General features: G+C 42.7%; 1 protein-coding gene across 4 annotated transcripts in view; it reads left to right on the top strand.

The window, feature by feature from the left end:
* The window catches only part of rftn1b (raftlin, lipid raft linker 1b), a 64,250-nt gene that overhangs the window by 24,546 nt on the left and 16,377 nt on the right, over window positions 1-23,327 (top strand). For 3 of the 4 annotated variants that reach the window (XR_015845670.1, XM_088307507.1, XM_088307508.1), the window contains exons 3-6: window positions 3,806-3,983; window positions 9,804-9,912; window positions 14,320-14,695; window positions 20,862-21,080. Coding sequence is in view for 3 of the 4 variants with exons in the window: in XM_088307507.1 (XP_088163633.1) it covers window positions 3,806-3,983; window positions 9,804-9,912; window positions 14,320-14,695; window positions 20,862-21,080 (882 nt within the window). In the remaining variant the exon portion in view is untranslated. The remainder of the gene's footprint in view (window positions 1-3,805; window positions 3,984-9,803; window positions 9,913-14,319; window positions 14,696-20,861; window positions 21,081-23,327) is intronic. The other variant, XM_088307509.1, reaches the window with a different exon arrangement.

Here is a 23,327-nt window from a genome sequence, read left to right as displayed (position 1 = left end):
CTCCGCCGTCCTCATGGTACATCCATATAAACAACACCCCCCCACCCCCCCAAGCCTCACTGTGTTTAATGCTCCTGTCTGACTCTGCACTAACACAATTTCACGGAAAAGCAATTTGTTGCCTGTCAGACAGAAAAGCGTCTATTTTTGCCCGGATTTGTCATCACGCCGGTTTGTAATTTTTTGAATGCGACAGACACAAAAAAAGGCAAGCGCTTCACCCCTTTTTTTTTTTTTTTTTTTTTAACATTCTTGGATGTCTTGCACAATGTGGCAGTAATGTATTACAAAAGTAACACAATTATCTCACTAATAATTTTGCTACCAATATTTTTTAATCTTTTTACCTGAAATTGGACATCTATCGTAACAATAAAATATTGACTGAATAAAAAAAAAAAAAGCGTTTATACATGCCAATAAATGCTCAAAGATGGATGTAGAGTGCTTCATTTTTTATTAGACAGCCATGACCTAACTAAATGAGGCACCAACATTCCAACGCCAAAGCACTACTTTTGAATTAGTCAGGGAGGAAATCTAATAATTCAATCAATCTAATAATTGTAATTGTTAATTGTAATTTCATTTATTAATTCATCCTTATTCCTCTATACGTGATTAGAGAGAATTCACATTATTATACCAGGTCTGTCGAGAAACTACTAAAAAAAAAAAAAAAAGTTCCAGGAAAATTCTAGTTATTGTGTTAAAAGTAATGCAGACATTGTTCGACTCCTTAAAATTCTGGGACAATTATAAGCACTTTCATGTTACTTGTCTTCCATTTCGCTTATCATGCTTGTCAAAAATCCAGAAATCACTCTTTCGCGGAGAAACGCCGATGATGAAATACAGCTCGTGTGTGTTTTTCAAAGATGGGATTAATAGCGACTCCCCGAGTGATTAGCGCCCACTCTGGGAAGAAGTGGCCCGCGGCTGTGTTTCCACAGCTAATTGAAAGCGCTCCTTATTTACTCTTCTCCGCTTTTCACTTCCTGCTCTGATCGTCGTCGTGCCGTTGTAGCTTCCCTCCACCAGGAGTTTCTTCTCGCACCAAAGGCAAGAAAACCAAATTAGGGATCACAGAAGGATTAATGCACCAGTGGTGCAGGAAGACGGAAATGGAGGAGGGGGGAGAGGGGTGGGGGGGGGTATGTTTCAATCATTTTCCATAGCGGCCTATTTCTTTGTGTTAATTCCTTCACGCCTGTTAGTTTCCAAAGCGGCAGCATTGTGGTGCAGTAGGACGCTGTGATTGAGAAATTCAGGGGTGAGGGGGGGGGAGTATTTTTAGACGGGCGCTCTTACGCCCCCCGAGGACATCATTCTTCTTCTTCTTCTTTCCCTTCTTCTGTCAGTGCTTCCATAATACTTTGCTTCCTGGGAGGACGTGCAGGGATGTCAGGTTGGCACTCTTTTCACCACGCTAGCGGAGATGATTTTCAACCCGTTTTCTTCTTCGTGGTGGTGACTCAATGTCAGATCAAGGACGTTATTAATTTGGGATAATCAATTGATGTAGACCGGCCACGGTACGGTGGATGAGGAGTATATATAATTACCATTAGGGCTGCTTTCAATTTTGGCTCAATGAAAAGCGATTCATGTGTTGAGCGGTGCTGTGTGTGTATACAAATTCCTGCGCTGTGAACACACCCTGAATGCACCACGTTGCTTGAAGACGAAGATGAAGCTCTTATCTGCTGCTTTTATTGCGCAACGTTTGGTAGCGCCTACTTAGATGTGCTGACCAGGATGTTGAGGGTCTGAGAGAAATTTGCATCCCCCCCCAAGCATCTCTGACCCAAGCTGTGCCCCTCACAAGCTGGCACGAGACATGCACTCGATGTAACGTGCACTGTAAACAAATAGACGCGACCCAAGCTAATGGAGTGTTAATATAAGATAAAATGTTATCGATTTGGAGTTGCATTTATTTTGGAACGTAGTATAAATTAGAAAACAAAAAGCTGATAAACTTAGCTTTCGAGCAGGAATGTTGCTAATTCTGCTTGTGTTCCCCCCACAAATGAAATGTAACTCCTACGCTCACCCTTTTTTTGGTGTCGGGATCTGTCCATTTCCTTCTTTTGTTGCTTCTTCACTCTGTTTTTGTTATATGCCCAGTTGTTGGCTAACGAGGATAGGCTTATTTAGATTTCCCGGTTGTTGATATTCCGAATAGTTTCAGCAAAGCGCTTGAAACCCAAGGTAACAGGTCCGCACGAGTGTGCCGGCAAGTGCTCGGCAAATGATTGACACCTCATCTGTCAAGCATTATATCCGTGAAACAAACCGTGTTGTGAAATCTGGGCCTGTTTATTATTCTGTTGTCTGAATGGCTTGGGTTAATTTCAAATTTTTGACATTTCATCATTCTGCCTGTGACTAAATGTCAAAATCACGATTTTCGGATCAATTCAATGAAATTGGCTCGTTTACCGTGGCGCAGCTGAGCTAATCTCTCGTTGCGCAGTGGTTGGGAATCGCTGCTCTAAATGTTACCCACAATCCATTGCGGAGTTCTACGGCCTCCCCCTTCGACCTTACTTTGACTCAACCGTGCGAGATGTTAGCGATTTTCAGCAAAGAGCCCGATCTCCGAGGCTGAGCAGCTAATGTGTTCTTATTTAACAACGCTGGCTGATTGTGGCTCGTTAGCCGCCGCTAACGCTACTGCTCCCGGACCGCCGAGCCAACGAGCACGTGTGGCGTCAGCAATCAGCGCTGATTGGATTTTGATCTCCTCCGATTAGGTCTGGAGCGTCGAGGCTAATTTAGCAAAACCAACCTGAAGTGAATTCTTAATCACTTTGCTATCTGAATTGCAAATTGTCGAATCTTTTTATTTATCTTTTTTTTTTTTTTTGTAGGACAGTTTTAATTATAGTTAAACTGCTGCTGCAGCTGCAGATTCCTTTGATCAAGAATGTCAGCCAATGAAGTTTACGTTTCATCAGTTCTTCTTCAGAAATGTGATGATTTGTGCATATCAATGAGCAAAAACGTTTATTATAGTTTCTTGTTGTGTGGCGAATCGTCAAACTTTGCCGTCGTGCTTTGCCCGTGTCGATGATGAACACTACAATTTCCATCTTGTCCAGTTTAGTGTACGTGTGTGGTCTGTAGTCTCTTGGAGAAATTAATCTTCTGAAAATGCCTAAAACAACCTTAAAGAACAACCAAAATTGCAGAGGTTCTGTCTTTTTTTTTTGTTTTTTTTTAATTATTCATCATTTCGTGTCATCCATCTGTATAGAGCAGGTTCATAACACAATCTAGTTGATTTTCATTTGTTTATTGACTTTTGGGGGGTTACAACTCTTTCAGATTTCTTCTTCTGTACGGATGTCCAGCAGGGGTGTCAAACTCATTTTTGTGGACGGGCCACATCGCAGTTGTGGTTTCCCTCAGAGGGCCGGTATGACTGTGAACCCATATAAATTGATTGGAAAGCCAGTTTTGAAATCAGAAGCTAGTAAGTAATTGTTCAACAATTTTTCCATTTATTTTCAAAGGGGAGGATTGGTAACAAATAAATGGCAATATCTCATATCTCAGTGTTGTTAAAAGTGAAGAAAATATGCTAGAAACAGGAAGTTGATGCAGATGATTTGCCCTTTGCGGGCCACATAAAATGAGGCTGCGGGCCAGATCTGGCCCCCGGGCCTTGGGTTTGACACGTGATGTACAGCATGGAAAAATAAACATGTTGATGGAACATTCAAACATCAATAACATTCAAAGGCGAAGCAATGGTGTCATGTCCTGTTGTGACAGTCTCGCTGTTCTTGTGTCACAGGCGGGACGTCCACGCTGCGTCTGTCGTCGGTGCGAGAACTGCCGGAACAGTTGCAGGAACTTTACCAGCAGGGCTTCCTGCTGGCCGCCATCCATCCGTTCATCCACCCCTGCGGCCCGGAATCCAACAGCCCGCAACACCAACTCTACCGCGCCATTCTGGTCCAGATCAACGATGGGTACGTACTCTCCTTTTTAATAATTCATTTACCGGACAAGTAATATATGGCTGTCTGTTATAAAGGTCAAGTTTGTACTTTACAACCTGCTCACGACATGAAAGTGTCCGAACAATTGACTCCTTGAAACCAAAATGGCTGACTTCCTGTTCAATCCGTTTACCAGGTTTCAATTTTACTGACAAAATTATCAGCAAGGTAGCGGTGGCCGCACAACCTCCAAAAATCAGAATAGGAAGGTTGCATTTGAAGGAAAAACAGTGACCTTCAAATTCTGTTTCAAGATTCTCTAAGATATGAATAAGAATATGCATATTTTGTGCACTGAAAAAAAAAAAATCAAATAACCTCTGTATGCCGAGGTTGTCTCGAATAAAACGGCATATTTGATGAAATGGAAACAAACTTTTACTTTCACAATTTAAAAGAGAAAACTAAATATGTTCATACTTTGACAAGCCTACTGAACATCATTATTACTATTTACCCTCTTTTTATGCTGTTAGCCTTCTTTTTTTTTTTTTTTTTTAAAAAAAAGCATAGTTTAATATTTTTTTCCGAAACCATTATTAAATAACGCTCTTGTGAAAACTAGTGCTAAAAAGAACATTATTCATAAACTTAATGTTTAACGTTACATGTGGGTGAAATTCATGCAAGCATGTTTTAAAACTTAAAAGTATGAAAAAGCATGCTGTATATAAAAAAAAGAGAAAAAACAAATGACATTTGTTCTTTCTTACATATTTATATATATTGAATTGATTCGCATGTTGTCAAGTTTTCAAATTCTTCCCAATGTCTAAGTGGCATTAATTTTGTTCTTTTGTTTTTATTAGATTTTATTTTAGATTTTTTTTATTTTTTTTTTTATTTTGAATGTGATGATATAGGTCCAAAATATTATTTTAGAAAATAATTTAAAATTATTTTCCAGTAAAAATAAACAAATAAATAAACCTGCCAAAAAATCACATCTACTTAACTGAAAAAAAATAGTAACCTAAAATGTTGGGTTTTTTTTGTTTTTGTTTTTTTTTTTTGGGGGGGGGGAACAAGACATCAAAGGAAAATGTGTACCCGGTCAACGTGCATAGAGAGCTCCAATGCAGGCTCAAAAACAAGACAACAGAGTAGTAGTAGTACTGTTCACTTGACGGACAGGGTGGCAATTTACACCCCTCCCCTCCATCCCCACCTTGCATCCGGAAAAAAAAACCCATAAAATGTCAACTGTCAAATCCCCCAATGTTCCATTAGGTAGCGATGTGGCGAGGTTACACTCGAGCAGGCCGTGGCTGATGGAAAGTATTCATCATTACTGGATGATTGCGAGGAGAAGAAGAAGAAGAAGTTGAGGGTGAGGGAGGGGGGGGGCGGATAATGAGGTCCCCACTAAATAGCAATAGAGATGAGCGGCCGGCATCAAATGACTCACAAACAGGTGAAAATGTGAAGAAATGTTCTGTGGCATGCTGTGTTGTCATGGCGATGGATGGAGGCCATGCATGGACGGGTAGAAGGAAGCAAGGAAGGAGGGAACGCTTGCGTGGGGGGCGAGGGGGGGGTGGATAAGAAGAAAGGCACTGGAGGGAGTCGACTTCTCCGCCGGGAGTCTTTTTATAGCCTTGTCGTCGCCTGTTGCTCGAGAGAAAGACTTTTATGTTGCGCACTGAGTGCACCTCATAAATTTCCACTTATCTGACAGGAAGTGATGTCACAGAGTCAATGGTCGCGCGCAAAAGCGTGGTCTTTCGAAATATTTTTCAAAATCCATAGGGTTCTTGCTTCAGAGTTGTTTTTTTTTTTTTTGTTTTTTTTCCGTTACAGATGAGCAACTCGACGTGAGCTGCCTGATCATCCCTCAGCTATCCTTGAAAATCACGAGGGTTCCTTTTTTTTTGGCATGGATTGGATTTTTTTGCTGGCATTTCATCCCTTTCCCGGAGAGTTGTCTCTCCGATGTGAATTTGATTTCCACCATGGGCTAAACTTTGCATATGCGTGGAGTTTTCTTTAATTTTCGTCTCGGGAGGGCGAACAAAGGTGACTTGCTTGGCGGCCAATGAAAAAGCAGCTCCTCTGTCTGCATGCACCTGGATCAAATCCACCAAAATCAACTTACGCCACATGCACCACAACTTAGACCAGCTGGTGTCAAGAAGAAAGGAAGTGCATGAGAGGCACACCCGTGACCTTCGTGACCCCATCGTCCATCAGCTCGCCTTCAAAATCAATGGCGTTCTCGCTCGCTCGGGTTTGCGTCCAAATCCCTCGCATTCGCGCTTTGACACAGCGGGCGCTACCAAGTCGTCTATGAACACCAAAGAGCGACATCCGTCACCGTAACGCAACGTGAATGTTGTCCACAGGGAGTCACCAGCTGGATATTCGTTAGTGGCCTGAGCAGGCGGAGTTTATGATGCATCAAGACAAGAGTTCACGCTGCAGGTGTTGCGTTGCCATTTAGAACATGAACGCCCTCAGGATGCAAACACAAACAATCACTTTGGTCTTGGGCTTCCCTCCTTCTTCATCGCTCCTTCTGCCTCCCTCCCACCTTCTTAATTTTTCGGCTCCCTTAACATAACGTTGTCACTTCCTCCTCCTTGCTTACGCGCGACCGCCCTTGCTTCACCACTCGCTTATTTCGTCTTCTTCATTTTGTACCTTCCCTATAAAGGATGTTACGTCTATGTTACGTCTTATGTCATCTTATAGGATGATCCTTTGGGCAAAGGTGTGTTAAGAGCCGTTTATGATAGTTTTGTATTTTTCATTATGGTTGGGTTTTTTTTGTTTGGTTTTTGACTTATTTTTTTTAATTTAATTAGATTTTTTGAGGATATTTACAGCAGATTTGGCAAGGGGATTTTTTTTTTTTGTAATTTTCATTTTAATTTTGTTTTTATTAGTTTTGGTATCAGTTTTAGTTTTTTTCATATGCCAAGTATTTTGTTCATTGTAAGATTAAAAAAAATAAAATTTCCAAACAACGATTAGACCTTACTAATTCTATATGGCCAAATAGTAATAATATAATAAATACAATTAATATAAGCCTCAAAAGCTGATATTAACTAACAAACAAACAAAATGACATTTTTCTATGAATATGTTTAGTTTTAGTTCGTTTCATAAACATATGTGCTTTCTGTTTTCCATTTTTATTTAATTTAGCAAACAATTTTAGCTTTCGTTATTCCGTTACTTTTTGTTACCTACCTTCATTAAAGGGGAAGTCAAGTCCAAAATTTTCCTTCCATTCATATGTTCTATGCAGCCCCACTCGTCTAAACATAGCATTCTGATTAATATTGCGTTTGTGGAATATTAACTAAGCACCAAACTCGGCTGCCATTTTGCCTTGCACTGCCACTTACGTTCGACTGAAAATAACATCATAGTGCCTAAGGGGCTCAGTTTGCCAAGGTCACATGACCAAACCAAGAAAACAGGTGAGTCGTGATTTGTGTTTACTGCCACCGGTGTCAAAATCGCACACAGCGGGAGAAGAGTGTAGTCCTCTCCGGATGCACTGTCGGATGCGGGCTCAACCTTTTCCTATCCAAATCAAATTACGGCGCATTAAAGCTTTGATGTCTGGATTGTCTCTAAGGAACCATTTTCATGACTCTCAGCGCTCAAATGACAAAATGGACCACCAACCTCCCCCAATCTGGTTTCATTTTCATGTGTGTGATGTAGAAACTAAAGCTTGTATTGCTCCCTGGATGATGCAAACACAGCACAGGGGTGTGTAAAGAGATTAAATGGAATGTAGGATTAATAAATTCATGTTTCTATTAGTCTTTGATGTCGTCTACCTTTTTTATTTGTTTATACATTTCATGGCAGTATTAACTTGTTTACTACCATTGACGGATAAACACGTCAAAGATCCATTTTTAATTTTCTCGGCTAGTAGTGAATGAGTTAAGAGATGAAAAAAAAATAGAAGCACGCATTTCATTTTTTTTAACAAATTGGACCACAACTGTGTGTAAAAAAAAAAAAAGGTACAAATCTGCCAATAAATTTTCTAGTGACACATTCATTTACTCTTACTGATATACGTGTAACCATGACGACAGAGCCATAATGCGTTCTCGTGCCAGACCCACCAAAGTTTTTTTTATGGTATGCAATTTTCTTTCGCCAATTTTAAATAGTGTATTCATGAAAAGCTCTCTGACATTCTTTTGTCGAAATTCACAAAGGGTGACAAATTACGGGCCATTTATCGTCCTTAAAAGAAGCATACAATTCTTGCTTGCCATCTATTATAATTCACTGCCATTACGAGGCACTTCAGTCCAAGTGTGATACAATACAAAATGATTTCACACATTCTGGATATGGTTCAATCCATTTGTGATATTCCGTCCGGTTACAAAATGTTCCAATCCAGTTTCATTACGAATCACTGAAACTTTGATGCGATTTATTCAAATTTTGCTTTGCTTCAACTGTCTGATGCGATTCACTCTGTTAATGATATAATTTACTCCTACTGTGATATGATTCCCTCCAATTACGATGCAATATACTCCATCCGAATACAATAAGATGCAGTCCAATTCCGAAACAATTTCAACTTTGTTTTATTTTTCGCTTTTGTCTGTGCCTGGACAGTGAGTCTATAAAATAAAAAAAAATTTAAAAATCTGATTTATTGAATCGATTGATCAAATTCACTCCAATTATGATGTGATACGATTATCTCCGATTATATGATTGAGTCTATCTACGATTTGAATCACTTCAATTACGATTTTATTCCCTCTAGTTACGATCCAACATAAGATCCAATCCAATTAGGATACGATTTGTCCTTTGTTTTATAATCGTGTATCTTGTTTGTCCATGCCTTGACCTTAGTCTGTAAATAAAGCCGAATGATTGAATTGATTCATACAATTTACTCCATATACATGATCTTTCACTCCAAATCTGACAATAAAAAAAAAAAAACATTTCAAATCTATTTAGAATTGATTCTCTCCGATACTAATTCGATTCATTCCAGGTGTGATACACAATTCCCTTCCATTGCCACAAAATGCAATAGGCTTTAATTTCCTCCAATTACCTTTCGATTCCCTTCAATTACAACACAATACCATTCACTGCGACACAAATGGCTCCAATTGAGTACAAAAGCGTTTCCATGGTGATGAAAGTAACCGCAGAGCGTGGCTTCCGGTTGTGTGCGTGCGTATGAGGCGTTAAAAGTCGGCGAGTGTCAGCTTGGCCGCACCCGAGGTCGAACACCAGAAGCTCTAATGCACCCTGCTGCCTCACGGGTGACTTCGCTATAGTCATGCACACGCACACGCACGCGCGCACATGCGGTGAGGAAAAGGCCATTCGGGGCTTCTTGTCAACAGGATGAGCAGCAGGGAGATGGAAACGGCGGCGTTCTTCTCCTGGGGGCTGACGTGGGAGAAGAACGGAGGGGAAACGTCTTCTTATAAATAGAAAGCAGTATTGTGTGTGTGTGTGTGCGGGGGTGGGGGTGTGTGTGTGTGTTTTGCGTGAGGAGATTTGCATGGAATTTCCTGCCTTTGCGCATCTTGCCTTTCATCTTGGGAGAGTCTTTAAGTTTGTTGGATTGTCATTGTCGTCGTCGCCTCCCGCAGGCCGACAATCCCAGCAGCGAATGTTTACACGCTTCCTGCATTTACACGACTATGGAGAACAACACGTTATTCACATTTTTGGAGGGGCGGGGCGAGAGGGGGGGGGGGGGTTAACGAAATCTCCGTTTGAACTTCTCATCAAAGTCAGAGCGGAGCTAATGTTGTGCTCTTCCCGCAGGGTAGACAGGAGGCAGGCGGTGTGCCCGCCGTGCAGGCTGCAGTTGGAGCAGTGTGCGCCCGCAGAGCAGGTGGCAACTCCCGAGCTCATCCAGGGATACGTCAAGAAGGTAAGAAATCAAAGACGATAACGTCGACTCCATTTACACTATGATACGATTGTCTCGCTTGATGAGATTTATTGCAACAACGAAGCGATATGATTCTGTCTACTGTCGTTACGATGTAATACGATACCCCGATTTATGATACGATTCAATCCGCGATTCACTCAAATTTCAATGTGATTTTTCTCCAACTACAAAACAATTCAATGCGATTTCTTTCAGTGAAAATACAATTCATTCCAACGGCGATGATTCTCCAATGAAATTCGCTGCAATTATGTTTACTCCATTTACGCTACTATACAAGTCACGTCCGTTACAAAACAACTCGATTTACTCCAATTGTAGGATACGATTCGCTCTTTTTGGGATCCGACTCACTCCATTTAGACAACAATTCACTCAAATTGCTATGTAATTCGCTGCAGTTTCAATGCAACGCTTTACATTCATAAAATGATTCACTCGGAAATACTTTACTCCATTTTTGAAACGATTCAATCCATTCGATTGATTCAGTCGACTCAATTTATGATCTGACTCATTCCAGCTACGACGTAAAAGATTCACTCTATGATACGATTCACACCAATTCAAACGTGAGACGATTTTCTCTTTGTTGCAATTTGATTGTCTCCATTTAAAATCCGATTCACTGCATTTACGATATCATTCAATCCCGCGACAATATATTAAGATGAACTTTATGATACGATTCACACCGATTCCGGTGTGATATGATAGACTTCTGTCTTCATAAGATGGGATTCGTTACGTTTACACTTTTCACGACAGTTTTTACCGATTTTTATCGATTTCCAGCCACGATGCGAAATGATTCACTCTTCCTTCGATGCGATACAAATCCGTCTAATTACCGTACGATTCTCTACGATTAACTGATCGAGAGACGTTTTTGTAATTAGGATGCAATGTGATATGTCTTATCGGAATTTGAGTTCTGCCAGACGCAGACACCTTCTATCTTCATCATCTTGTGTATGTAAACGTACCCCCCCCCCTCCCCCCATGAAAGTTCCCCCTCCAACCCTCTTTGCTCTTCCATTAGTCATGCCTTCACCGTCCTGTTGGACTTCATTACCGCTTCTTATCGTTTTCATCTGCTGAGCTGAGCGGGAATGCTTGAATTCTATTCCAAGTGAGGCGGAGAGGGATGACTTTTTTTTTCCCCCCTTTTCTATCATTATTTTAGCTTTCTCTCAATCTTTGCCATTATCCGCCGGCTTCCATCTTGACCTTCAGATGCCTTCCCCTTAATACCGTCACCGGGAGGAAATGGAAAGAATTCAAAATTGTTGTTTCCCTCGCCGGCGGATGCTTCCGGGATATTGTTCTGCAGAGTTTCCGCCTCGCTCTCATCTTGGCTAACGAAGGGGAAACCAAGCGGTGCAAAGTGCTTTGACCTGAAAGGCTCACCTTGTCGCTACCTTCTCGGTGTTTACGCCGCGGGAAACGGTCGCGCCCGAAGCCGCTTCTGACAGGTGCATCTGTTCGTGGCTGATCCAGACGGAAATATCTCAACTGTGTCATGAATATATCACCGTGACTCCCGGAGCAATCATTCCTGATCCCGGGAGGTCTCTTCTCATTGCACAAACATCAGCAGGACTTTTTGTGTCATGAGGCACAGAACATAGACGACACGAAAAAAAGAAAAAAAAAAAGGTTCGGGTCCTGGGCTGCATTCGACAGGTGAACTTCATTTGACCTTCTCTGAACTTTTAGTAATTGCTGAATTCCGTTCCCAAAAATTAAGGCGATCCATCCACTTCTACGCCTTTCTGTGACTCTTCCAGGGTCCAAAATGTGAATGTATAACTATCACTTGGAATTCACTGTATTGATTTTTGTGAGTCACAAAATGCGTTTTACACGTGTGTAACAATAAACGCAAACAATGTGCTACAAACTGATTATGTGGGGATATCATTTGACACTTCCATTCCTCCCGCCGTCAATGTAACATTTGTGAAGGAAGCAAAACAAACGCAGTCACAGGCCACAAAATTCAGATCATAAAATGATGTTGACCAATACATGAGCAAATAAACATATTTCCTAAGAATAACTCGCTGACAGTGTCCTCCAATGGTGGCGCTTTATTCTTTTTTCTGCTGGCAGATGTTTTGATAGCACATCTCATTAGATTGCAGACCTAATACTCTGGGTGTGCTTTGTGTCGCGTTATTATAATGAATGTGTGTGTTCTACTTGGTCAAACAAGGCCTTTAACAAAATGATGTTAATGACCATAGCGTTATTGAAAATGAATTCATTCAAATGCGCCGGTGCCATCCATTCATCTCAACCCCCCGTTCCCACACACACACACACACACGCCCACACACACACGCACACACAACCCCCCCTCCCCGTTTCAAGCCCTCCATCACCTCGTCCATCTCCCCTCCTGCCCGCATTAGTCTTAAATGAAAAACAACCTTTTATCTGTGTGATTCCATTTGGACGCATGGCAAGGAGCAGCGTGCCGTGGCCGCCGTCGCCTCGCATGAAGCAATAAGGCTGGGAAGCCATTTGACTGTTTTCCAATTTAATTTCATAGTGAATAACCTGCAATTTGATTTTTATTCTCTTCCATCACGGAGATGGAGATGGCGGGGAGGGCCGCCGTCGCGTTTTTGAGGGAAGGCGGGCGTTGGGGTGTTTGTGTGTGCGTGTTGGGTTTCAGGGATGAGAATGGCGCCCGTTGAAATTGTTTGACAGCAAACGGCTCAATTTCTCTCTACGACACAATCGTAATATTGACATAAAATGCAAGTCGGTAGTCATGAGGTGGGGTGTGCGTGCGTGTGTGTGTGCGCGTGTGTGTGTGTGTTGTGGGCTTCTTCACATAAACGAGCAATGTAACAATACTGAAAATCTTGAAGCATATTTCATTTTTATGTTTCTACCAGTCTTTCTTAATCCAATGCTTCTCAATTATTTTATGTTACGCCCCCCAGCAAGAAGAAAACAATTCGCGCCAACACCCCCCCCCCGACCCACTCTCCGCCGCAACTATAAATAATAGCATTTTCGTTGCGAAACAAACCTACACCGTAGAGTTAATACTTGCTGCGCACAATAGGCAATGAAAGCGCCACTGCCATCTACTGGATTGGATGTGTAATTACACTTTATTGTAGTACGGCGGGGGGGGGGGACATGTAACCCAGGGTCACACGCGACACCCCTCAGGGGGGCCCGCCCACTATTTGAGAAGCACTGTCTTCACACACAGAACATTTGGTCAAGGTATTTTTTTTATTAGAGTTTGGGATTCTTTGGTGAGTCTTCAAACTTTGCCACCATGCTCCTCCCACACCCAAAAGCGAAAACTCAATTATTTTGTAGGTATGCATCATATGTCTGTCTAGTACAAGTTGAGCAAAATATCGAGGGTGGGTTTGTCTTTGAAGGATCCATTGGGAATGTCCGATGGGAATGTTCTAAGATTGCAGCTTCAAAACTAAATGTCAGACTTGCTGTGTGTCGGCGGCAAACCGAATTTCATGTTGCTCAGTGAAACTGGCTCCGCTGAATGATTTTATATTTATATGCAGAGGGTGCTCCCCAGTCTACAACTTTTGTCTTTGAAGCATCCCTGAAAGTGACTCGAAAATAGTAGCTTCAAATAAAAATGACAGCCTTTCTGTCTGTTTTTAGATTGGCTTCTTGAGCTTTTTTTTTTTTATTATTTTTTGTGCAGAATCCCCAAAAACTCTTAAATACTCTTAAATCGACGCTTCAAACCAAATTGGCAGACTTGTTGTGCATTTTTGGCCTCGGCTTTGTAAGACTTTTTATGGCTACTCATGACAGACAAATTTCATGTTACTTAATGAAACAGTCTTGGGGGGGCTGAATTTTGAAAACTCTTTTTGTAACCATCTTAAATGATCCCGGGAATGACTCCCAAATGGGTGCTTCAAACGGAAATGGCAGGCGTGCCGTGGGTTTTTGGCTTTGTCTTCTTGGGAAGTTTTGGTGGGTGTGCTCATGATAGACAAGTCTACCAAATTTGCTAGCTAAAACTAGCTGATTTTTTAAAAATAATTCCCCGGGGTGTGTCAGTCACCCACCTCAGTTTGTCTTTAACTCATTTACTACCATTGACGGCTCAAGACGTCAAAGATTTTTTTTTTTTTTTTACTCGGCTGGTCATGAATGAGTTAAAAGATTCTGGAAATGACCCTCATATCTCCACTTCAAACTAAAATGTCAGACTTCCTGTTTCCTTTCTGGCATTGCTTCTTAAAACTTTATTTTTGTGTGCCTGCTAGTGAAACACAAGTTCAGGTTTTCCTATTCCGCCATTTTTCAAGAAAAATAATCCCTAAAATGGCAGCTAACATGACTGACTGACCTGATGTCTTTTTTTCCCAACAGCAGATCCAGGACGCGGCTGAGCAAGGTGTCACATTTGTGGGCTTCGTGCAGGAACCCTACGGGGCACCCTGCACCATGATCCGAGAACCAGACACCCCCTCGCTGTCCCTGCACTCCAGCCCCAGCTCTGTGCTCGGCTCTCTTGGCAGTTGCAGCCCCTCGGACCCCTCCAGTCCCGCCCGGCAAGGATGTCCAGGAAAGGAAACGGACACGTGCGAGAACTCCGGGAATCACTCGGGAGGGTTCGGGGAATTCTCAGCCGCCTCATCACCGATATCGGAGGAGCTGACGGAAGAGTCGTCGCCGTGTCAGAACGACTACAAGGACGGAGCACCCCAGACAACGCAGAGGAGCAGATATCACCAGAGAACTTATGGTGAGTGGTCACCATGGTTACTGCCTTTCAATAACTTCCCTGAAAACAACAACAACGAAAATCAATAGTTTGAATTTGGAGTTCTTTTCAGAGAGTCTCCGCAAAACAATCGAGCGAGGATTTCTCAGCTTGTGCCCTTCATGTAGACGCCACAACAAAGCAAGACATTACGGAGGCCTTCCACCATCAGATAATTAGATGTCGTCATGAACTACAAAAAAAAAGACTAATGGCTGTTAAACTCCTCACCCTGGTCCTGCTTTTCAGACAGTTTGAGTTTAAATGGCGCAGAAAACCAAGAAGAAGCGTTTATGTTGTTTGTGTCTGCAAGTAATAACGCCCCCCCCTCCCTTAACCGCCTCCCCGCTCTTTACCCACTACACTAATTGGTCCATGGAGGGTCGGCAAAGGTCATCATAACAGTCTGCGCGCAGCTTGTAGACCCCCAAAGACATGTTGGACATTTTTATCCTGCCCGACAAATCCAAACAATCACGATAAGGATGTCACACAAAGCGCTAACGAGCCGTAATTGAGATCGTGAAAGGTCAAAAGGGAAGGACACAATTGCGCAAATCGTTAGAGCAATGGAAATCCTTCACAGTCTGTTTATTTGTCATGAAACAACTGTGAATGGGACTTTAATTGCATGTGCCAGTGCAAGTTTTTCATGTTGGCGGTCATCGTGATTTACTAAGAAAGAATGATCGCATTAGTCATGTGTGACAGTTTTAGAGCTTCGATCTTGCCATATTGCACCTCTTCAAAGGGTGCCGGAGGAAGTCAACTTGAGTAAGCGTCCGAGAACGCCCACTCGCCGAGGGGTGTCCAAACTTTTTCCTCCGAGGGCCGCAGACACAAAACTGAAAAAAAAATCAAAAAACAGGTTTCACGTTTCTATGCAGAAAAGTTTTCTTTCTGAAACTAGATTATCTTTATTTTCCTCAATGTTATGAAGAGAACTTAGTTTTATAGTTTTAAATGTGTTACACTTTCACTTTTCACTTTTTTTAATAGCATTGCAGGTAATATCAAAAATTATTTTTAGTAAATGCCGTGGGCCGCTAAAAAATGGATGATGGGCCCTAAATGGCCCCCGTGCTGTATCTTGAACACCCTGCTCTCGCCAAACATACCAAGGCGTTCCGGTCTCGGTTGGACCCCAAACACGGCACATTTTGGTGACCCTTAACTTATCTTGACTTATCTTTGGGCTGTTGAAGTAAACACGAGTGCAGCGGTACGGTTTCCCGCTATTGCCTCAACATTGCGCAATAACACTCCGCCTCAAGACGAAATCCTCTTTCTCAAAAACAATCATTCGTCTTAAAAAAGATCGTCAACAGAATCCCAATTAGCACGATGACGACGACTGTGAAATAATCCGCAACTGTTTCGTCGGGTTCCTCGCAGGCCTCACATGAATTACGTCTCTCGTTTATCCGGCAAGGCCATGTACAAGTTTGAACAGATGGAGACACCCACTTCTTCTTCGCCATCTTGATAAAACGGATCATATAGAAACTCCAGTTTTTGCAAAATAGTGCAAATGTAGGTGTGACTTGGAGATAACGCGGCATGACAGTGTCTCCATCTGAGCCTCGCCATGAGATCCTTCCCGAGTGCCGCACTTCCCCTGGCTTCCATCTTTGTTGGTTCATCTCAGCCCAGACGGTGTGCGAAGGGGAGGCCCCGTGCCAAGCTCCCATGTTCCCACGTTCCCACGTTCTCCCTCTCCAACGCCCCCGAGGTTCTGCTGGCTTGTCGGCGCTAATCCCGAGCGTGGCGGCCAGTGTTGGCACAGCAAGAGAGAGGAAGCGAGAAATGACTGGGAACGCTTGGAAGGCTGAGATTGATCTGTCCCTGAAGGGCTCCCTCGCTCAGATGAGACAAATGGAACATTAATAGCTTGAATCATTCTGTCCTTTTGCTTCATGCCCATCCGTGTGTGGCATTGACTTTTGATTTTGATTTTATGTCATTCACAACGTTTTTTCATTTTTTCTTAATATGTATTTAAATTGTCGTTACTTCTTTAGGCACTATCCAGGTGAACAGGAAAAGTTGGTAAAGCAGGGTTCCGATTATTTAACCATGGTTTAGCTGGGAAGAGGGATGGACCACAGGTAGTCTTAAAAGAAGATTATAGTTGTTAGGAATGTCCTGAAGGTGAGAAGAATTTCAGAGGAAGTGATGAGGCTGAAACTTTAAATTGAAGGTGTTTTGTTTAATGTTATTAGTGGTTCTACCCTACAGGTAGGATGTGAAGTAGAAGAGAAGATTCTGAAAGGAACAGTCCAGATCAAAGCATCCCAGGGGTGAGTGAGTGAGAGTGAGGGAGCGGGGGGGGGGGGGTGAGAGAGAGAGTGAGGGAGCGGGGGGGGGTGAGAGAGAGAGAGAGAGAGTGGGGGGGGGAGTGAGTGAGTGAGTGAGTGAGAGAGTGAGAGAGTGAGAGAGTGAGAGAGTGAGTGAGTGAGAGAGTGAGTGAGAGAGTGAGTGAGAGAGTGAGTGAGTGAGAGAGAGACGCTACTCTCAGATGTGGCAGCAACAAGGTGACATACAAGGGCGGATCAGCAGGTGCGATGAAGATTAGCCAAAGGAAAACAAAATATATATGCATGGACTAGAAGTGTAGAGGCGGAAGTGTGAGACTACTTGAAGAAAAGACGAGAGAAGTGGAGGACTTTAATTTGATGATGCATAACCAAACCGAATTTGTGCTTCGCTTCAGAACACAAACACGGATCTGACTTGTCATTTTTCGACTCTAAAAGCCACAAAACGCGCCGAGTCTTCAGAGGAAGGTCGGCGAAGGCAACTTCTTCGTCTTTATTATCTGCGAACCGCTAAATGATTGATGTTATTTGCTGCCGAGGCGCTTGTAGAGAAAGAAACGTGCGCCATCTTAACAGTAAACTATCTGCTCATCGAGAGTCTGCACTCTGGGAGGTTGGGCATCATCTGATATCATATTCTTTATGGCGCATCACCGTTTCAAAATCGGACCTTATTTTCAATATCATCCACGCAACCTCACAATCAGTGAAGGTGTTCTGGTTATCTCTGGTGCGCTGCTTGGTGATGATTATTAATAACTGGTGAGGTGAGGCTTCGCATTAGGTGTGTGCGCCATGGCCACCTGGGGGCAGTATATTACATCCATTCATCCATTATCTGGACCACTTGTCCTCATAAGGGCCGTGGGGGTGTTGGCACTTATCCCCGCTGTCTTTGGGCAGTAGGCGGGGCTACACCCTGAAGTGGTCGCCAGCCAATCGCAGGGCACGCGTAGGCGAACAAGCATTCGTGCTCACACTCATACCAAGGGGTGTCCAATCAACGACCGGTAGCGACCAATCACGGCTCACCTTTTTTTTTTTTAAAGCTGAGTCATGACTGGTTGTTATCTGAGCTCTGAGCAACTGTGATGTCATTTTTAGGCGACAGAAGTGACAAAATGGCCGCCCCCTGAGATTGCTGAAAATGGATGGATTTCACTGCCTGACTCAGATAATAAGGAACGCGACATCAATCAGGATGCCATGTTTAGACGAGTGGGCATGCATAATATATATTTTTGGAAAGAAAATTTTGGGGTGGACTTCCCCTTTAATGACATTTCACTTATTCCATTTACGTGCAACAGAACAGCTAAGTGCCGCTTCACCATGTTTGCTTTGAAACTTAAATACACAAGGTGTAGTTCTTGTTTTATTTAAATTGACCGTAAACTTCAACTTCCTATCGTGCAAGATGGTGGTTATCGTGAATAACTCGAAGTCCTTGCCGACAATGTATGACAATGCTCGGTATTACCGCTTGGTATCAGGCGCGGGACACAGCTTACATGATGCCGGCGACCCGCGGCAAGTCCTCCAAGACGGATGTGTTTGTCTGGGTGTCGTTTGGGGAGAACGTTGGCCAGCTTGGTTTGCAATGTTGAGCTTGCCGCCTCGTTAGAATTCCGCAGTGACTGGACGAAATGTCAACATTTGGGGGGGGGGTTGGCGTCTGTCACACCCGCTTGACAGGAAATGCTTATGAATGATTCATCTCTGCCGGCGCGCTGACACCGGAAACGAGACCCTACATCCTCATTATCACATCTGTGGTTTTTTTTGTTTTGTTTTGTTTTATTTAAGTTTGTCCTGTTACGTGAGTTCATGTTCATATGTTCGTTTATGTTTGTGTGCTTATGTTTTTGTGTGTGTTTGTTTCAAAACGTGTGCATCAGTGTTTGTGTGTGTATGTCTTTGTTTTGTTTGTGTGAATGCTGGTGACTGATGGTGTGTTTTCTTGCGCATCGGTGTGTTTAAATTTGGGTCCGAGTACGCGCGTGTGTGTGTGTGTGTGCGCGCGCACGTGCCAGTCTTGGCTCGCCTGCCATTCTCCTGGTCCATCTGGGCAACCGTGGTTCAGGTGCTCTCACTAATCGCCTCCTTCATCTGTTCGACGCTCGGCTACCCTGCTTTTGTCTTTTTTTTTTTTTTCCTCGGTGAGTGCAAGCAGAGCAGAAATATTCCCACCAAAGTAAGAGAAAAAAAAAATCTCCCGCTTGGCTCGTCTTTGATTCGGGGACACGTGCGCTCTTTTCTATTCTCCCTCCTGAGGCCGTCTGCATTATGTATACGCTTCCTCTTGATGTAAACAGCGAGCCGGCGGCAAAGCCTTTAATGCATTATTCACTCAGTCTAGCCGCAAATTAACTTACAGTGTAAACGCTCCCTCTTAACTTGCTGCATTCCTGGAAAAAAAAAAACAATTGCAGGAAATTCCGAGCTGCTTTTAATGCGCCGCACGTTTGGGTCGGAGAGGAGGGAAGCGACAAAGGAAGGGGGGGGGGGTGGTCGGATTTTTGCAGATCAGCACATATCGCGCCAGTGGAGCATATGCTAATCATGCAGAACTGACGGAGCAAAGAGTCGCAGCATGACAAAAGTTCTGACTTTGTTTGAACGAACCGAGTGACTTTGGAGTCTAAGGGTGGGCCCAAGAAAAAAAAAATCGCAATTTAGTTTTTTTAAGGTCACAATTCAGTAAACTAAGGCAACAAAATGTGCAACTCTAAGCTTTAAACTTTTTTCAAAGCTCTTACTTTGTTTGAATGAACTAAGTGTTTTTCACACTGCACTTGGTGTTCCTGGTGCGCACCGCGGAGGCAGCGCGCACGAAAAACGGCACGCCAGTGGAAGCGTGCCCATATTTGGAGATGCTGTCAACAGCCAATCAGGAAGTCTCAAGGAGGCTTTTCCTGCTCACTAGTCTATTTCTTTTTGTGCTCTGAAATCACACTGCCAGTCCATCTCCAAATGGATAAAATATGCATACAACTTTCATTTTCAAAGTCCTTAGTTTGTTTTGATGAATCGTGGGACTTGTATTCCAAAAATAAAAAATTGGATACATACCTTGGTTTAAGAGCACTGTTCAGCATATTTAGAGAAGAAAAACAATTTCTTTTCAGTCCTTCCTTCCTTTGTTGGGTTAAGGCAGGCGTGCGCAAACTACGGCCCGGGGGCCACATGCAGCCCGTTAAAGGTTTTAAGACGGCCCGCCGAACTTGAAAAAAATGAAATGAATAAACCTTGTTAATGCTTTATTTTCTTATTACTGTGGTTTTAAAAAAAAATAATAATAATTTATTTAAAATTAAATGTATTTATTTTCTCAGATGAGGTGAAGTTACCAAAACACTCCATCCATCTGCTCCTGGTCCGGCCCCTCTGTCAAATTCTAGAACCCATTGTGGCCCGCCAATCAAAAAGTTTGCCCACATTTAATTTAGAATAAAAACGTTCTTAATTTTCTTAACTAATATGTTCTATGCGGGAACGCTGAAGGACAAAAGAAATAAATCAATAAAATACAAATACATTCACTAATTGGTGAAAACTGTGATTTGAATGATGCTGATTTCATTGCCTGTGTGTCTTCTCGCAACATTTTATTTGTTATTTTGAAATACTTGAAAAAAGGTTAGCCCTATGCTGCAAAAAATAAATAAATACCCGCACTCTGCTTGCTTGCCAAGAAACAGCTTTCAATACAACCTCCTTGGTGGAGTTAAGTGTTGCATGATGACACAGGTGACCATCTGACCCTTAATAGCGTGCGCGAATAACTAAAAAACCGCAAGATGTTACATGTCCGTCTTTCGTCTCCGCAGGGGCTGAACTTTTGGCTTTGTATAACCACCCGGCGGTGCGTGAGGGCGGCACGGTGAAGTACTACACGGTCAAAGTGCCGCTGCGGGTTCACGCCGGCATCAACGGCGGCGGTGACGACGTCCGTGAGGTGGAAGCCAACTGGCTGGATCACATGACGCAGCACTTTAACAACGGCGCCTCACTGGTCGACGGACACTTCCACCTGGGAAACGTTGACGGTAAGTAATGGGTGGTCGTGTTGGCGTGTGGGGCGGGAAACAATGTTGTCTGAGTTTTTTCGCAGGCATCCAAACTATTTCCTGTTTGGGTTGTTTGGCGGGCTTTGGGGGCACGGCAGTGAGAGTAAACAAGTTGTTGTTCATTCATCTGACAAAGTGAACGTCTGGAAACACAGATTATGAAGTTGATAACAAATGATCAGCTTTCTTAATTTTGTGTTGAAAAAAAATAGCTGTGAGGTTTATTGTAAGGTTATTTTAGTTAACAAAAGCTAATGTTATCAAGAGTAATTCATTTAATTTCATTTTGATCAGACTCACTGACGATGTCAATAGCTATTTATTTTTTTTATTTTCGAAGAGAGAGTATAGGTATAAGGCATGGGTGGGCAAACTTTTTGATTGGCGCAATGGGTTCTAAAATTTGACTGAGGGGCCGGACCAAGAGGAGATGGATGGAGTGTTTTGGTAACCTCACATCATCGGAGAAAAAAAAATACATTTAAATTTTAAATGAAAGAGAACAAAAGCCTTACAACAATATATGTCTTTGAAAAACCACAATATTTAGAAAATAAAACGTAAACAAGGTTTATTCATTTAATCTTTTTTCAAGGTCGGCGGGCCAGATTAAAACGTCTAACGGGCCGCATGTGGCCCCCGGGCCGTAGTTTGCCCACCCCTGGTATAAGGTATAAGCTCACTTTTAATGCTGTGAATAGAACGTGCAGTCAGATATGACTCTTTCATTCCCCCAAGGGACATTTACGAGTTTAGGTGCTGCTGTTTTGGTTTGCAGCAGAGTTCAAATTAGAGGGAAGACCTTGGTCAAGGAATGGCTAAAACTTTTTAGTCCATGAGAAAAAGTATAAATTATCTTGTGTTTAGCAAACATCCAAGTTCCCGATTTGTGAGTTGTGACCTTTTAGCAGCAAATGTTCCAGCATCTTCCACTTGATCCGCTTTGTTCCAGAGGGACACATGAGAGTGGGTGCGCCGCATCACCGCGTGTCCCTGTGCTCCTTGTACACGTGTGTTGTCATGGTGACGTGGCGTGAGAGAGAGCGTATTAGGGCCATTGTTTGCATACACATGTGCACGGCGTGTGTGCGTGTAGTCACCTTTGTGTGTTTGCGCGCGCGCATTATTCGGGGTTTGAACGTGTTTGTGCTCGAGTGTACGTCTGTGCGTTTTGTGTGCGTGTGATTCTGTTTGTGTCCGAGTGTCCTGTTGTGCGTGTGCGTGTATGTGTGTGGTGTTTTTTTTGGGGGGGGGGTTGCCAACGCGTGTTTGTCGTGTGGGTTTGCGCGTGTTTTCATGCGCGTGTGCGTGCACGCGTGATTTTTGGGCGTGCGTGTTCGTGTGCATTTGTTCGCATGCGTGTGTTTCATCTGTGCGTGTTTGTCTGTCGCCGCAGGTAATAAAAACATATTGAATTTAGTGAACGCATTAAAAATTCATACGCAAACACACAAACACGCACACACGCTGCCACTGCCTCCCCACGAGTGAAGTTTCCAAAGGAAGGGACAGCAGAAGTGCGAAACGGAACTGTGCCTTTTGTTACCCGAATAGCTTAATCTCTCTCCAGAGCTGCTGTGAGGATTTGCAGCCTTTTTCTTTCCTTCTTTTTTTTTTTTTTCTTTCTTGACACACACACACGTCTGAGCCGCTATTCAACACGCGCCACACTCGGCCCACCAAGCAATCTAAATTTGGGCCAAGACGACAAACACGTTGCCAATGAAGTCAGCCTACGTGCGTTTTTTTAATGTCATAAAAGTCCCTAAATGTGATTGTGATTCTGATGGTTGATTATATTTGCGTGCCCTGCGATTGGTCGGCAACCAATTCATGGCTGGTAAAAAAAGTTCTACATATTGAGTCTGTGAGGCGTTCAAGTACTTGAAGAAACCGCCGGAATAATGTCCATTAAAGAAAGGACTGTAATAAATTGCAGAATATCATACAAATCCCCACATCTCGATGGGTTAAACATAAATGAATGTGTCAAATGAAAAATGATGAATGTATTAAAATGAAATGAGAGTAATTAAATTACAATTAATTTAATGTGTTAAAATTGTTTTCATCATTTTAAATGATTTTTTATTTAAATTAAATGAAAGTATTAAATTAAGATGAAATGAATGGATTAAAATGAAATGTTTTAAATGAAAATCTAATTAATTTTAAATTAGAATAAAATTAATACATTATAAATGATTGTTTTAATTAAAATTGAAT

This window comes from Idiotropiscis lumnitzeri, chromosome 10 (genome assembly GCF_059441095.1).
Source record: "Idiotropiscis lumnitzeri isolate Australia: NSW breed Sydney's pygmy pipehorse chromosome 10, RoL_Ilum_1.0, whole genome shotgun sequence".
In the NCBI taxonomy this organism is placed as follows: Eukaryota; Metazoa; Chordata; class Actinopteri; order Syngnathiformes; family Syngnathidae; genus Idiotropiscis; species Idiotropiscis lumnitzeri.
Note: the sequence above shows the minus strand (reverse complement) of the source record. Positions and strands in the feature narration are given on the sequence as shown.